General features: G+C 45.2%; 2 protein-coding genes across 4 annotated transcripts; both read right to left on the bottom strand.

Moving 5' to 3' along the window:
• Nucleotides 1–355: 355 nt before the first annotated feature.
• Nucleotides 356–8221, bottom strand: RNF135 (ring finger protein 135). The gene is made up of 6 exons (XM_086857450.1): nt 6176–8221; nt 5202–5288; nt 4493–4663; nt 3136–3295; nt 2596–2691; nt 356–1869 (listed from the first exon to the last, which is right to left on the bottom strand). The coding sequence occupies exons 1-6, from the start codon at nt 6518–6520 to the stop codon at nt 1334–1336; spliced, it is 1395 nt and encodes a 464-aa protein (XP_086713576.1). The 5' UTR covers nt 6521–8221; the 3' UTR covers nt 356–1333.
• ADAP2 (ArfGAP with dual PH domains 2) lies at nt 7938–15043 on the bottom strand. Of its 3 annotated transcripts, none has more exons than XM_086857451.1 (10): nt 14800–15043; nt 13638–13768; nt 12885–12976; nt 12679–12764; nt 12245–12354; nt 11427–11573; nt 10623–10706; nt 10165–10227; nt 8900–8977; nt 7938–8298 (listed from the first exon to the last, which is right to left on the bottom strand). In XM_086857451.1, the coding sequence occupies exons 1-10, from the start codon at nt 14888–14890 to the stop codon at nt 8089–8091; spliced, it is 1092 nt and encodes a 363-aa protein (XP_086713577.1). In that variant the 5' UTR covers nt 14891–15043; the 3' UTR covers nt 7938–8088. The 3 variants fall into 3 exon arrangements, with proteins under 3 accessions (XP_086713577.1, XP_086713578.1, XP_023794520.2); XM_086857452.1 differs by having other exon boundaries at nt 11427–11519; XM_023938752.2 differs by having other exon boundaries at nt 14465–14809.
• Between the last annotated feature and the right edge of the window lie 86 nt (nt 15044–15129).

Raw genomic sequence — 15129 nt, 5'->3', positions numbered from 1 at the left:
TCTTCACTGCGTGTTGTTAATGTGTGCTCTCGTGATCCAACCCAAAAGAAATTTCTGCCCCTGGGCACTACGGCATAATTAGTATGCGGGAAGATTAGAGATGTCCAGTGAGTTCATGCTGTTTCCAGAAGAACCAGCAAAGGACACCTCAATACTAACAGTGGCTTTGGCTATCCCAGGAAAGCTACCCCAGCCTTGGAGATGCTAAAAGACACCCCTGGTATCAAACAAATGTGCATGTGGTCCATCAGCGTTCAGAGACAGCAGAGAGTAACTGAAGGTGAGCAGTTCTGTCAATTACTTTAAAAGCCAAGGAGCTCCATTCTACTAAATGAGATAGTTGAATCCCACATGCTTTATTCAGAACAAACTATTTATTTTGTCAATTCTGAAATGTCACTGTCTTCCGACTGAAGAAAAAGCTTTTGCTTCTTGGGAATGCTGTTGACAGTTTGCTTGCATGAAGCAGTAGATCTCTCAGAAATCAAGCCGTCTGTAAATTTTGTGGGACCTCAGCTCTGGTCCCTTCACCCCCCACAGGCCAACTGAGGACCTCTTGCTTTGTCTCAGGCTTGCTGGCAAGACCAGATGGTCCTTCCCATGACAGAGTCCTGTTTGCAGGCCCTTTAAAAGGGCAGTAAAGTGACCACATGATTTATTATCTGGTATAAACACACCCAAACATCTGCTTCCACAACTATGCCTGTGGTCACACCACCCCCAGGACTGACCCTTTGGCCTGGGAAAGATTAAAATATGGTTCCAGTGAGACAATGTTCTTCTGAAATACATCCCTGAAATGTCAGGTCCTCAAATCCAAAGCCTATTTCCAAGTTAGTGCCTACCCTAAAGGGAAAGATTTTCATACGTAAGATCAGTAACATTCTTGACCTCTGAGCATTCCTTAATCAATCAGATTTGTCTAAAGAAAACTCACTTGACAGGAAGTAATGTCATAATCTGTTTTCCTGTATTTTTTAATATCAATGTAGGAAAAATGAAGTCCATGAGAAAGGCTTATCCCCAGCATTAGAGCTTCCTTAGCACATTCTTTCCTAGGAATATCCTGGGCTACTTAAAGCTGCTAGAGAAACCCACCAGATTCCCACAGGGGTGGTAACTGCCTTCAGCATAGGCTGGAATTGCTTTAGTGAAGTATGGCTAGCCCAGAGCACAGTGTGAAGAGGAGAGCAGACAGAAGTATCAGTTGCTGATTCCCAGGAATGCCTGGGTAGTTACATATTCGTTCTGTGGTACACACCTGTGCTGAACACTGAGGCTTGTATAGAAACTCTGCAGTCATTGGCAAAATTGTCCCTGTTCTCAATAGACTTTATCTCCTGTTTGGCTGACTTATAGTTAAAGATCCATTTCTTTCTAGAGTGTACAGCCAGAAAGCAGGGTAGAGAGGATTTAAAGTACTAATTTCAAAGGTGTGCAAAAGTGTTTCTTTGTCAGTGATGGAGTAAAATGACACGGTCTTCTTTTGTAGCTCCAGGAAAACTCCAACCTTCAGTGGTTTGTCCTTGTGTAATAATGTTTCTTGATCCTTATGCCATGCTGACAGCTGTTTTTTAGGACCCAGCCATTCTACGCACCAGGAATGCTCAGTTCTTCCCAATTTGTCCCTTTTACCAATCATTTCATGAGCAACTCCAACAGCCCATCCATCACTGTCCTTGGTAATTACTTCCCAGTAGTGGCACCCAGTAGAGAAGCCCTGTGAACACATCACTTGGCTGATGGAGAATCTCTTGGGTGATGGTTGATAAGTGATCAGGTAGCTGGACACCATCACTCTCCTGTTCTGGGCTGTGAGTGCCAAGCGCTCGTGTACTCTTGTGGGGTCCAAAGTCACATCATCTGCCCCTGAAGGACAGAAAGGAAAATATTTTCACATGCAGGCAACAAAAAGGCAGGTGCATCCCTGCTCCAGAAGAGAAATGAAACCCAATGACATACCATAAACCTGAATCAAAGTTCAAGAATCCTCAACCAAGCACTATCAACCACTCTGGACATACTGAAATATTTAGTAGGCACAACTGTGTAAATATCCATGACAGACTCATATGCACCCCAGTGGAAAGGTGAAAGTACCTTGCACCCTACAAGATGGATTTTATTCCTAGCCACAATCTTTTTAAAATAAAAATAGTTCTTACATATTTTATCAGCAAAAACATTTGTTTTCTGTGTTACGCTACAGCTGTAGTAGTGTGTTGATTGTAAAAATGTTTCTGTCAAAATGATGAAGAATTCAAGTAACAACTAGAGTAATTACAGCTTAACAGCAAAGATCAGTGAGGTGCAGTAACTACCTGTACACCAGCTCAGACTCTGCAGCCAGCACAAGCTACCACACAGCTTACATCAAACAGGTTTCTTATATCTTTTTCATCCCACATCTGCAGTAGGGTACAGCGTTACATTATGTGTCAGTATCTGATCCATTCATGGCAACTCCACTGTGTTTCCATGCTTGAGTAAACAGCCACATCTCCTGTTTATGGTGGCAAGGACAATTTTCTTCAGCAAATCCAGTCTTAGGGTCACCTGGATGTTGTTAAGAGCCCTGCTGGCTTGGATACTTACACTGAGAAAACTGGCTGGAAATGGTTGGTTCAGGACTTTTAGCTGCAGACTCTGGAGATGATGAGCTGACACTTGGCTCCTGGTCTGAAGGCTGCACTAAATACAAAAATAGGTGAAGTGTTAAGGTATTTCTGCAAAATGTACACAGAAAGTACATTTTGTACAGAAAGCTTCCAGAGGAAAATACACCTTGAATAAAGCCAGCTACTGGCTCAAGTACAAAACAAGGAGTTGCTTTTTATGATTGCATAAATTACAAAGGACGTGTAGGCAAACATTTTTACCCAAAATTAACAAAACACTCTATGCTGGTGTGGTCAGAAGAGAACTGTCAGAAGAGTAAGATGGGTAAAGCAGTTGGATCATTCTATGCAGATAAAGCAGTTTCTGTCTTAAAAATTTTTACAGTGTTCTTTATTTTTTTGCTGAGTATTGTGTTTCTTATTTGCACATGCATTTCATAAACACAAAGTAATTTTTTACTCTGTTTGCTAGATCCATTGCCTTTAAGAAAAATATTTCAAAATAAGGGAAACTCACCTGCTGGCAGTTGCTGAGCATAATTCTCCAAGAGTAAAACTTCCAACTTTCTCTTAAGATCTTCTACAGCACTTTTGACAACATTAAGTTTCTCATCAAGTGTAATTTTATTTATTGTTGAAGGTGAGCCTTCATATGTCTGCCTCTCAGATAAGTCACTCTAATAACAACAAAGTATCAAGGGAAAGATGTAAACAACAGCAGTTACTTCACTGCACAGATCAAATATAAAGCCCCAGTGGAAAAAGAGCAGTGATCTCTCCAATAATCTTATTCTTTGTATCAAAAGTTTTCTTTATAGGACAGTTACCTGAGCAACCCAGCGTGAAATCTTACAGAAAATAGTGAAGGATATTCTTATTAAAAAATAAAAAGACTGTGTTTTCCCTAAGAAAACTGAAAATGTGACTAATTTTTCTTTATATATATATATATATATATATATATATAGTCATATGAATATACAAATATATTCCTTTTAAACTTCCTTCTTCTTCTAGAACTGAAACCGAAAGTTTGAAAATGTAGTGCAAGGAAAGGGTAAACTTAGTTTGCCTAAATTTAGAAATTGTGGAAATCTACATCTGAAGTTCCTCTCTTAGAATGTGAGTACAGTCTGTAGGAGGAAACAGCCTTTTCGAAGCTGGATTAACCTCCTTTGCAGGTGGATATCTCAAGTAGGCCAGATAACTTTGAAAGTACCCATCTGCCCTCACTGCCTGCAACAGGACCCTGGATCAGGTGAATTCCAGTGTGGGCACCTGTGCCTGGATCCTGGAAGTCCAATTCTGTCTCTGTGGCACTGCCACACCCAGTGAGCCTCACTCCTAATTCCTGCTGGCTAACTTGCATCACTTGGCACTGTTATTCTCAACATCAAAACAGGCTCTGCACAATCTGAAGTGCTTTAACTGCGTCTTTTGAGGGCCCTTGACATGTTTTCCCCAAGAAAGTTGTTAAAAAATATTTCATAACTCTGTGAGTTCTTTAACTTGCATACCTATGTGTAAATACAAATTCTGGAAAATAAAAAGATCATGAAAGATCTCGACTTTAGATTTGACTGAGGACTGGATTTCAGCACTGCAGCTCCCATTTCACTCCAGCTCACCAATATCCTTGGAAAAAAAGCTAGTTCTGAATTGCATTCCCAGCCTGGGCCTCTTATAGTACTATTTTCTCTGAATTTCTCACTCCAAACTCTCCCTGCTGACAGCAGTGTCTGTGGATTGGCACCATTGTCTCTATGACAATGGTGCAGTGGGGACCTCAAAGGTGCTCTGTACATATTCAGCTATCCCAGACACTGAGCTTGAGATTTTCTACTCATATTCTGCCACTTCATTTCATCACTTACAGTTAGGGCTTTGATGTCTTTGAGCTGGTGAATAGTCTCTTCAATTTTCTGTTGAGCAGCTTTTTGCTCTTGTTCAATGACCATCAGTGTGTTTCTCTCCTGTCTTTCAACATATTCCTTCATGCAACAGAAATCTTTAATAATCTGGCTTTTGATCTGAGATGTATATTCCTGAAAGGCAGAAAATATGGAGTTCATTGTATGGTTAGAAAAGATGAATGGAATATGAGAATTTCTGCCCCATCTAATGTGCTCTTTTACTGACCCCTGCAGACCAGAAAACTTTATTCAAAGGAATAAAATACATTTGATGCTATCCTGTATTACATGCAATGGGATTTGGGGCATGTTAAGGATCATGGCTATTTTATGGCCTGTGCACTCTGCTTGACAACTCAGAAAGTTCAATATTTCCTCTTATAATTTGTAATTTTCATCCAAGTGTACCAGAAACATTCAGGCTATTCCTGGGATAAGCAGAAAAATGCAACAGTGCACAACTTCAGTGATCTTTGTGCCAGCCAAGACACAAATTAGCGCAGCTGATGCCGTATATTCATCCTTATCAGTATAAACAGAATTGTGACAGAAAAGAAGGAAACAAAAAGGCAGATTCCTGCTCTGAACTGGAAGGCAACCCTGCAGTCAATCATATCTCCAGTCCAGAACAGTGGAAACAGAAAGTAGGTGATGAATGTACAGTGTGTACCTTTGTTTTACTGAGATCTTTCCTCAATAGGTGGATGGTCTCTGCAGTTATTTCTTGTTGCTTGGAGCTCTCCCATATCTCTTCCTCCTTTAAAGTGACACATTGGACTATTTATCTATATAACCCTCAGAAAAAGCATTACTAAGTTAAGCAGCAGGATAATAAAAATCCCCTACATCACTGGCATTAGTTAAGCAATGGACTGGTTGAAGAGGTGCCTGAAATTCTAAGTAGGAATAACTGCAATGAAGTCAACATCAACAGTCACCAGTTAATTACATGTTCAACTATAATTGTGAGCTTCAATACAGTCTTAGCTTGACTGAAGAACATACATTTGTGCCAAAATAATGAAGGTCAACATATCTTTCTCATCTCGTCCTCTGGGAGTTGTTTTAAGTGGGGACCTAGATCATGAACCTGTCCCATTTTGTGCCATGAAGCTGGGTGGAGCTGTAGCACTGTCTAATAATGTTATTTGTGCTTCCAGCAGTCTCCAATGCAATGCTGATGCAATAAATAACACCCAGCACAAAGAAGTCAGTTATTACTATTATGCATCAGCTGAATATGTACAGGTATTAGTTCTAATTCAGCTAGGCAGCTCTCAATGTGTCAGACACCACCAGTGAGCCCCAAACACCGTGCTAGCCGAACCCATCTGCTCAGTGTGTTTCTGTGCCGTGGGATGGAGTGGGATGGAGCCCCGGGCCACGCTGTGGATGACGTGGGATGGAAACCCGGGCTGTCCCAAGGGTGCCGCTGGGTGCTGTCCCAGAATGTCGTGGGCAGGAGTCCCTGGGTATCGGGGGATGTCGCCCGGGAATGTCGGGGGTATCACCTCGGGATGTCATCCCGGAATGTCCCGGGGTGCCGCAGAGGAGCCCCGGGGTGTCGGGGGGTGAAGCTCCGGGTGTCGGGAGATGGAACTCGGGGATGCCGTGGATGGAGACCCGGGCTGCCTCCGGCCGTACCTTCTCCCCAGGTCTCCGCCCTGCCGAGCTCCGGTCGTTGCAGGCAGCAGCTCCATAGGGATCCGGGTTCTCCTGTGTTTCCAGTTCTTCCTTCAGCTCCCGCGGGATGAGGCTGAGCAGCGCGGCCAGCTCGCGGTTGGGCCGCAGGTGCCGGAGCTCGAAGGCGCGGCGGCAGAGCGGGCAGGCGGCGCGGGGCCGTCCCGCGCAGTAGCGGAGGATGCAGCCCCGGCAGAAGCTGTGGCCGCAGCCCGTGAGCCGCACCGGCTCCGCGAAGAGCTGCAGGCAGCACGAGCAATGCAGCTCCAGGACGCGCTGCAGCCGCTCGAGCTCGATGACGGCGGCCATGGCCCGGCCCGGGGCACAGTTTCGATTTCCCCGGGCGCCTCCTCCGGTGCCGAGAACGCCCCGGGCCGCGCCGGTTCCGCCCCGCTCTGCTCTGTTCTCTGCTCTTCTCACGTGCCTTGGTCGCAGGATTTGAGTTGCCGGTGGAAATAGACTGTGACGCAGAACTCTCTATGGCCTGGCCTTGACTTTCACTGACTGTCCAAAAAAGTCCCCGTTATCTGCATTATTTCATTTCCACCCTGAATTTCCCGATTTTGTAACAGTGAGAATTGCTGACATGGGCAGTCTGCTGACCCAGCCGGGAGAGCAATGGCACAGCTCAGCACAATGCAGACCCTGTCTGATTAAGTCCAGGCTACTGGAAGGATGAAACGCTACTGAGGTCATCCCAAACTACTCAGGTCATCTCAAAACAACAATTTACAAATTAAGACTGACATTGTTCCTTGTACAAGTCAAGAGCTGCTTTCTGTTGATTTCAGGAGCTACAGGATTAGGCTGTTTAACAGGATTGCTGAAACCACCCTGTGAGTTAGAACGAATGGGATTGTGTGGGGACAGAGCCTGGAACACAGGGAAATTGATGGGAGCATATCAACAAGTAAAACTGCTGCACATTGCTCAGAGCTGGACAATGAGCTGGCTGAGAAGGGCAGAATAATGAGCCAACTCTAACAATTTCTTCACAGTATTGGGCACAGTAATATTGGAGTAATATAATTCACAGTAATAATTCACAGTAATAGTGGAAGTGGGGAAAAAGAAGAATTAGTGTCACTAATTCCTGCAAGTATTGGCACTTCTCATTTCTGCAAAAAAAGAACTATTTTTAGTATCTCAAGACCAGCTGGCAATTGTCAGCAGAAGGTGGAAGCCTCACCAGAAACTTGGTCTGCAAGACTTCCTCTTGATTTGCAAACTAAAGCTATCTGTAAAGAAGAATTAAATGTGTGAATGACTTGCTGCTTGGTAGAACCAGATCTCAGACTTTGTCTTGAGGAATGGAAACACTCAGTGCTCTGTGTCAGCCAGTGCAATCTCCATCAGTTCCTGCACACACTGGTATCTGATGAGAAGGCTTCCCTCCAACACTGAACACCGGTGTTCATCCATGGAGTGTTTGCAAGCAAATCACAGAAGAAAATACTTTTAAAACTTGTTTCTGCCTTTCAGTGTTCAGTCTAATCAAGCTCATTAAGCTTCATCTGTTCACTGAGACAGATCAGTGTCTGTTCATCCTGTACTCTTGATGTGTTCCCTGGGGCACCGTGTGGGATTGTGCTTTGGAAAAAAATCATTGGATGTGGGATTTGCCACTCACATAAAAGCCAAACAGTAGAGACTGTTGAAAGCAAGGAGCTAGGAGCATCTGTGTGATTCCATTACAGAAGTGATTCCATTACAGTATCCTCCACAATTTAAACTTGGCTTGTTTTTTTTTATTGTGCCAGAAATGTAGTGCTGTAAAAAACATTCACCCCACTCTGTTGAAAACAACCCTGTCCCTATGTGGCCAGAAGCTGCAGCCAGGTGGAATGTAGCTGCCTGCCTGCTCCTCCCTGTGGACATCAGGGTTGGGTGATGATTCTATTCAAGGCATCCATCCACTCCCTCTGCTTGCTGTCATTCTCACAGAGAAACACAAACTCTCTTGCTGGCGTGACCAGAGTGATCACTGGTTTTTTCTTCTTCACACAGACTTTCTGGGGCAAGTCATCTCGTACTTCATATCCCTCATCCCTCCTTCCAATGAAAACCTGGCCCTGTGCAAATGCATCCTGAAAAGAAGGAAGCAGAAGACAGCAATTAGCCAGGAGACAGCGGAGCTCCAGCAGACTCTGCTCTATCCAGGCATGGAACAGGATCTGTGGATGGGAGAGGAATGATCACATGGACTTGTGACACCAGCAGGGAACACACAAAAGGGTTATTCTGCACTCATAGGTATTCTCAAGAGGAGAAGGTAGGGGCCCACCCTTATAGAACTGGTTGGTACTTGTTCAGAAAGGGCAGGGAAGGACATTCCCATGGCTAAAGCAGTGCTGGGAAGCAGGATACTGAGGCTGTCAAGCCCCTGATATTGGAATATTGCTCATCTTGGCTAAGGTTATAGAGACAGAGGCATTTGGGCTGGGGCAGAGGGGGCATGAACACCACAGGCAGTAGCAGTTACTTTTAAAAGATCTTCCTCACAGCCACTGTACAGGCCAGAGTTCCCAACCAGTTCAGCTTCAGAGACATATTGTGGCAAGGGAAATGAGCTCTTGAGGCTGGGCCTCCTCCATTCTGGCACAGCCACTGGAAAAGGTGGATGAGAACAGACCTTTCCTCCCCACCCACTTCATGAAAGGGCTGTGGAACAGAGAACACTCCTCTTACCAGTGGATTTTTAAAGTACATCAGGTTTCTTTCTTGAGAATCCAAGGAGAACCAGCGTACCTTAAAGGCCTCCTTCTGCTGCAAGGAAATGGTAGAAATTCTTTAAAGACCCAAGTCTCAAAGTGGACTTTGATCTATTCAAATCCCAGGACCACTTAAATGACTTGGAGCTGGAGTTCAGTTTCCTTCATCCCTGCAACTGGGGATGCTGTGTGCAGCCCTCAGCTCTCTCTTCCCCCTGGGCTCAATTTACATTCAATGACAATCCTTTGAGCAGGGAAGTAATCAAATTAACAGGAATAAGGAAGTTGCATGAAATGGACTGAAAGAACTGCAGAGAACAACCCCTGAGCCAGTGGTGATAGGGAAGAGAGTGAACAATCAATTTCAACAATCTGATCAGGGAGGCTGTCCCTGGAATTTTGGGTGTATAATACTAGTTGGTTTTTTTAAGTACTAATTCCACCAGCTACACTTACCTGACCATTCCTGGCTGACCAGCTCCAGGCTGAACTGGAGAGGCCTCTTCTAGGACTCACCTCAGTTCAAGCAGAATTTAGGCCTCAGGAAAAAAACCCACAAAATCTTTCATGCTCTGTACAAGTACCTGCAGAAGGGGTGCTGGAATGCTGGCACAAGCTGGGCCAAAACCCAGCATAATCAGCATTGCACCACTGAACTTTATAATGGCACTTGGCTCATGGTTCACTCAGAGGCAAGAAGTGGCTGTGTTCAAACAAGACCTCAGATCTTTATCTCCTCTTTCAGCAGTGCCCAAAACCTCGCTCTTCTGTTCCAAGAGTACTGGCCCAAACACTTCCCACAATAAAACAAACCAAACTACTGGCTTCACTGCAGAGAAATTTGTTCAAATGACACTTTGTTGCTCTAAGTAGATGTCACCTACGTGCAACTGACTCCAAGTGAAACAGAGAAGTAGGGGGGTCAGCACGTCATGTTCTGCTGTAGCAGGAGCTGCAGTTAGCAGATACAGCAATCCATGGGGTGTTGTGTAATAGCACTTTGCACGTCCATTGACAGCTAATTCACCTTGCTTACTCTTTGATGATTCTTTTCCACAATCTATTTTTCACACAAAATAAAACATGGTCCCAAATAACATGACAGGCTTGAATAAAATGTCTTTTATCAACCCAGGAAGCAGAGAGTCACTGAGCAAATCTTTTATGAGTCAGCATCATTGAACTACCAAATATTCTCGATCTGGAATGATCCTGTTTGTGTAATGCCACGTATGCACTTACTTTTGGTCCTGTTTTCTCCATATATCCTTCTTTGACAAAACTTCTTGTGATCCTGGGTATGAGCTAGGAGAACACAAACACAAAAAAATCTGTGTCTGTCCCAACCGAAACCAGGACAGGCTGTCTCATTCAAGACTCCATTTCTGTTCTGTTTTTGTCAAAGTTAATCACCATCAATTGTGGCTTTTGGGGTCTGGGATTTTTTTGGCTGCTTGGTAAAGGAAGACTGAAGTGAGAAGAAACATAACATTTTTGACAGACTACACTGTATAAGGATCACATGGAGACTTTAAGGCCTTAAATGCTGTTATTCAGTGTGGCTCTTCCTTCTACCTCTTCTGTCCATTCCCTGGACCTAAGTGCTGCTTTTTGAGCACTTGACTCTGTCAGAAGAAGTGAGAAAATGTTCTCCCATGCTATATTTGGCTAGACTGCTTCAAGCTCTGTTCAGTTCTCACCTCAGTCTCAGGGACATTTGGGAAGGTGGTTCTGAGATAATGGTAACGTGCTGCCCGAATAGCATTGAACCAGTCAACAATCTCCTGGGAAAACAGCAAACACAAACATAAAGATTAACAAGAAGAGTAAGAGTAGTTTTGCTTCTCCAAAATGCCCTTCTCCTTTCTTGTGACCTCTTTGTGAAGAACTACTTTCTCCCCAAGGGGCAGAGAGAGTCAGTGATTTGTCCCAGACACCTGAAAAACATTGATCCTTGAAAATAATTTAAGAATGCCCCTCCTGGGAGGTCCAAGACATTCTCAGCATGGACAGTCACCCAAGTCTGTATACACAAGTTTTTTTCAGTTGATTCAGTTATGGGTTGTTTAAAAACCTCTGTACCTGGAAAGACACAAGAACTCTGTTGAAGGAAGAAACAGAAAATTAACAATATTTACAGAGACACTTAAAGAAATTATTTTAAAATTATCGTTATTGGCTTGGAAGCAATGTAGAACAATATTCTGTATGCATATGAAGAATTTAATGAAATTGTGTAAAACAATGAGGCAGCTACCTTACACAGATTTACATCCATGCACCACTTAAGATTATCCAAAGGGTGAGGTTGAATATCAGAATAACAGAATAACAGAAAAGGAGCAAGATGCTACAGTTAGGAGTATCAAATTCTGCAGCCTCCTATAGTCTACAAGTCTTAGTGATGCCAAGTAAAACCAGATCTTGCAGACACAGGAACTCTTCCAAAATACAAATCCAACATCTAAGCAACTTGCTTCCTCCAGAATCTCCGTTATATTCACCTTTGCACTTTCGTGATAGACGAACAGGTTCCTTGTTTGACCATCTGTGATGTATGTGATCTGCAGACCATGACTGTGTCCTATTTTCTCCACCTGGAACATTGCATTCAGAGTCTCAACGCTGATAACAGCTTTTAGACCTTTGGACTGTGAAATGAAAAGCATCACTGTATTAAAGTGCTCTCAGGGAATGCATTGCAGGACAGATCAGCTGTATGAGACCTAGACCTCTACTGAATAGAAAGCAGACATCCTAAAGTATCTGAATATTGGATATACCTGAAACATAAAGCCTTGATTACATGCAACATAAAACCACTTACAAAGATTCCTTGACTAATGCTGGGTCACTGTTAAAGAGGGCTGGGTCTGCATTGTAAGGGATGGGTCTATCTCCAGCCTCCTCGTTAGAGAACAATTAGCTACAGTCTCTCACAGAAAGGAGTTGTGTTGAGGACCCTGCTGCAGGAGCTGATGAGAGGATATTTTTGGTAATGTAAGAGGCAACAACTTCCAGCAGATCTCGTCTTAGTCTTGCTATTCAAGTATTGGCTATTCTGCCAGTTGAATAGCATTTCCTTCGTTCACTAAGCAAAAGGAGGCTGCAGGGTTGAGATAAGGGATGAGCAAAAGAACTAAATCCAAAATTGCCCAATATACCACGTAAGTTAATGGGGAAACATGTGGACTCCTCAAAGAAGAGGCTGGCTGTAGAACTAGAGATAAAGCTACCTGTGCTGGGTTTTGCCCACAAAGAGCAAGGTCTGAGGGTGGGTGTTGACCTGCTACCTATGGTCAGCTCTGGCTGAAGAACTCACTTCTTTGCCATAGTACTTCATCACCCCTTCCTTTGCTGACAGGAGAAATTGCCTCTTCTGGAACTGTCTGCGTCCCTTCCCAAGCTTCCAGAGGCATCCTTCACGGCTGCCTGCAGACCAGACAGGTAAGTGTCAGAGAAGGGTGGCACAAGGGCAGAACTATTGAGCTAAGGGTGATGTGGCACAGTTTCAAGTCTCTTCTCCATCTGAGAATTTTTCCCTCATATGAAAAAATCAGTGGAGAAATAGAGAACAGTAAGATCTAAATATACCCTTACACTTTTAAGTGCCTTTTCTTAGAAGTTTCTTCTCAAACCAGCGACTGCACATCCAGCAGTTCAAATGTGACAAGCCCACCTCACAGATCTCCAAACTGCCAACAGAACATTGTGCTGTTGGCCTTGAGGCTGAGACCTCCCTGACAATCCTTTTACCTGCAGAACAGGGATCTTGGCAGACTTGGGTGTCAAGAAATTCCCCACGCTCATATTTAGCACTAATCCACTGCTGTCTTAAAACCCTGAAAGAGGAAAACATGGATAAAGCTGATCTGTCTACTCTAGTTTCACCAGCCAGCCAGGGAGACCTGTAAAGGAAACAGATGTAAAGGTCTGCAGCAGTGAATACACCATCAACTTACATGCAGTCACAGGACTTGGGGATGTAATAGTACGGAGGGACCTTTGCCTCATATTTAGCTTTGGCCCAGAGATTCCCGTGGTTCTTCATAAACTGAAATACAAAATAAATTACAGTTAGGTGTGCCACTGCAAACCACCACCATATCATGAACATAAAATGGGACTTGTATCAAAGGGAGCGCTTTTTGCTGAGTTTTGCATTTACTCTCAGTGTCTATTTCTATAAATTTATAAATTCCCTTTGGCATTACAGTTTGCTATTTTTAGGTGGATACACCTTTTTCAGTATTTACAGTTGTGAACCATGTGTGAAGGAATACAAAACTGTGGTTGTTGATGAAAAGAAAAAAAGAAAATTAGGAGAAAATTTGTTTGTGATGTCCCTATTCCTTCATCTTCTCCCAGATGTTAACTGTGATTGTATTATTAACACAATTCAACTGAATTCTGAGAGGCTGAATCGTTATTTAAGATTACGTTGCTTTCTTAACATACTACTGGGAAGTATTTGTGGGTTTCTAAACCACAGTGAAAAGTTACTGTGTATATAAAAATACACACTACAGACCATTAGGAACATAGTCACCTATCAGTGTAATTTGATTGAGCAGGTCATAAAAAACCCCTGAAGTTGTCCATGCAGTTAACTTGGCTCTGTGTGTCTCTGTTGCACTGTCCATGGTGGATGGCATAGGAATTGCATGGCAGAGGAGGTTATGAAATGTGGAGAATTACTGCTTTTTCCTCTGTACCTCTATTAAACTGCTCTCCCAGAAGTCAAGACGAAGAGATTTGACCCTGCTGATTTCAGGAAGATTGCGATGAATTCCTGAGCAATTCAAACAAATGAATATTCCAAGTTTGTAAGAAGCCCACTCTGGATCTAGATAAAAACATAAATAATCAATTAATACACAGGAAAAGGCATAACCACTGGCAAGGGTGAAAACCTTCATCTGATGCACAGCCCAGGCTTCACACCTGGGCTCGAATCCCACCCCGTTGTTTATGGCTGTCACTTCACTGCGTTCAGAGAAGCAATATCCGCTTTCCTCAGTGAACAATGTAGCTCCTGCGTTTGTACATCCTGCAACTGCAAATTTGCTTTAAAATTAAGGTGACTATGCAGGCAGGTGAGTGGTGATGGAAAAGCTCAGCTAATTATTAGTTCTGCATGAAAAGCTGCTGTCACTGAATTAACAATGGAAGGAAGGTGCCAGCAGTGTGCACTATTAAGAGTACAACCACCTACAGAGAGAGAGGACTGTCCGCTGCCCGTGAAGGCTCCTGCTCTTCCCTGCTGCCACATCCCCTGAAGCAACATTGACAGGTGCATCCCTATAGGCATTGAGTGTTCTAGAAAGACCATTTCCTTGGATTGCACCACCATCCACTTCTCCCTACCACGCTAAACAGAAGCAACTTGACGCCTTCTTCAGCGCTTGCTGGCGCCCGCCCGACCCACCGGAACGGGCACTGGCGCCAGCCCGGCGCGGGGGCGCCGCCGGGTTTTCCGTGTTTGCTCTGTCCCAGCCCTCGCGCAGAAATATTCCCCGAGCTGGAAATCCACCCCACGCACCCTCCTCCTCCTCCTGCAGCCTCATGCCCTGTCCACAAATAACCCGGGGAAGCGCCTGGTGCCGAGGTCGTTTCCTGTTCCTGGCTGCGGTTCCCCGGCCCCGCGGGGAGAGCCGTGTCCCGGAGCGGGCAGCGCCGCGGCACCGTCCCACAGCGCCCTGCGGGACACGGGACGGGGGTCCCCGCACGGACCGAACGGACACAGCTGATGACCGGGACGAGCAGCGCCCAGACGGCGCCACAACCCGAGGGGACGGCCGGTCCCTCGTTACGGCCGCTGTCCGCTGTGAAGCGGGTCCTGGGACCGAGGGGCGCTGCCCGGCGGAGCCGCCTTACCTGGGTCCCCGCAGTCAGCGCAGCGATCGTTACCGGTCCCGGCCGCCCTCTGCAGCGCCAGCAGCAGCGCCTTGTTGCGCTCGTAGTCCATCGCCCCCGTGCCCGGCGCGCAGTCCGCGGAAGGCTCAGCCCAGCCGGGAAATGAGGAACCGGAGCGGCCCCGGGGCCCGGGACGCCCCGTCCCCTCCCGTGTCCCCGGGCACCTCCTCCTACAGGCGGTTCGGGCCGCGCTGCTCCCCCGGCCCGGCCCGGCCCGCGCCCCGCGGGCACCCGCCCACCGTCCCCGGCCCGGTCCCCGTCAGCTTTCCCGCAACGACAGCTCATTGCTAA

Source organism: Cyanistes caeruleus, chromosome 19 (genome assembly GCF_971803275.1).
Source record: "Cyanistes caeruleus chromosome 19, bCyaCae1.hap1.1, whole genome shotgun sequence".
NCBI lineage: Eukaryota > Metazoa > Chordata > Aves > Passeriformes > Paridae > Cyanistes > Cyanistes caeruleus.
The sequence above is the reverse complement of the archived record's forward strand: the minus strand, read 5'-3'. Positions and strand labels throughout refer to the sequence as shown.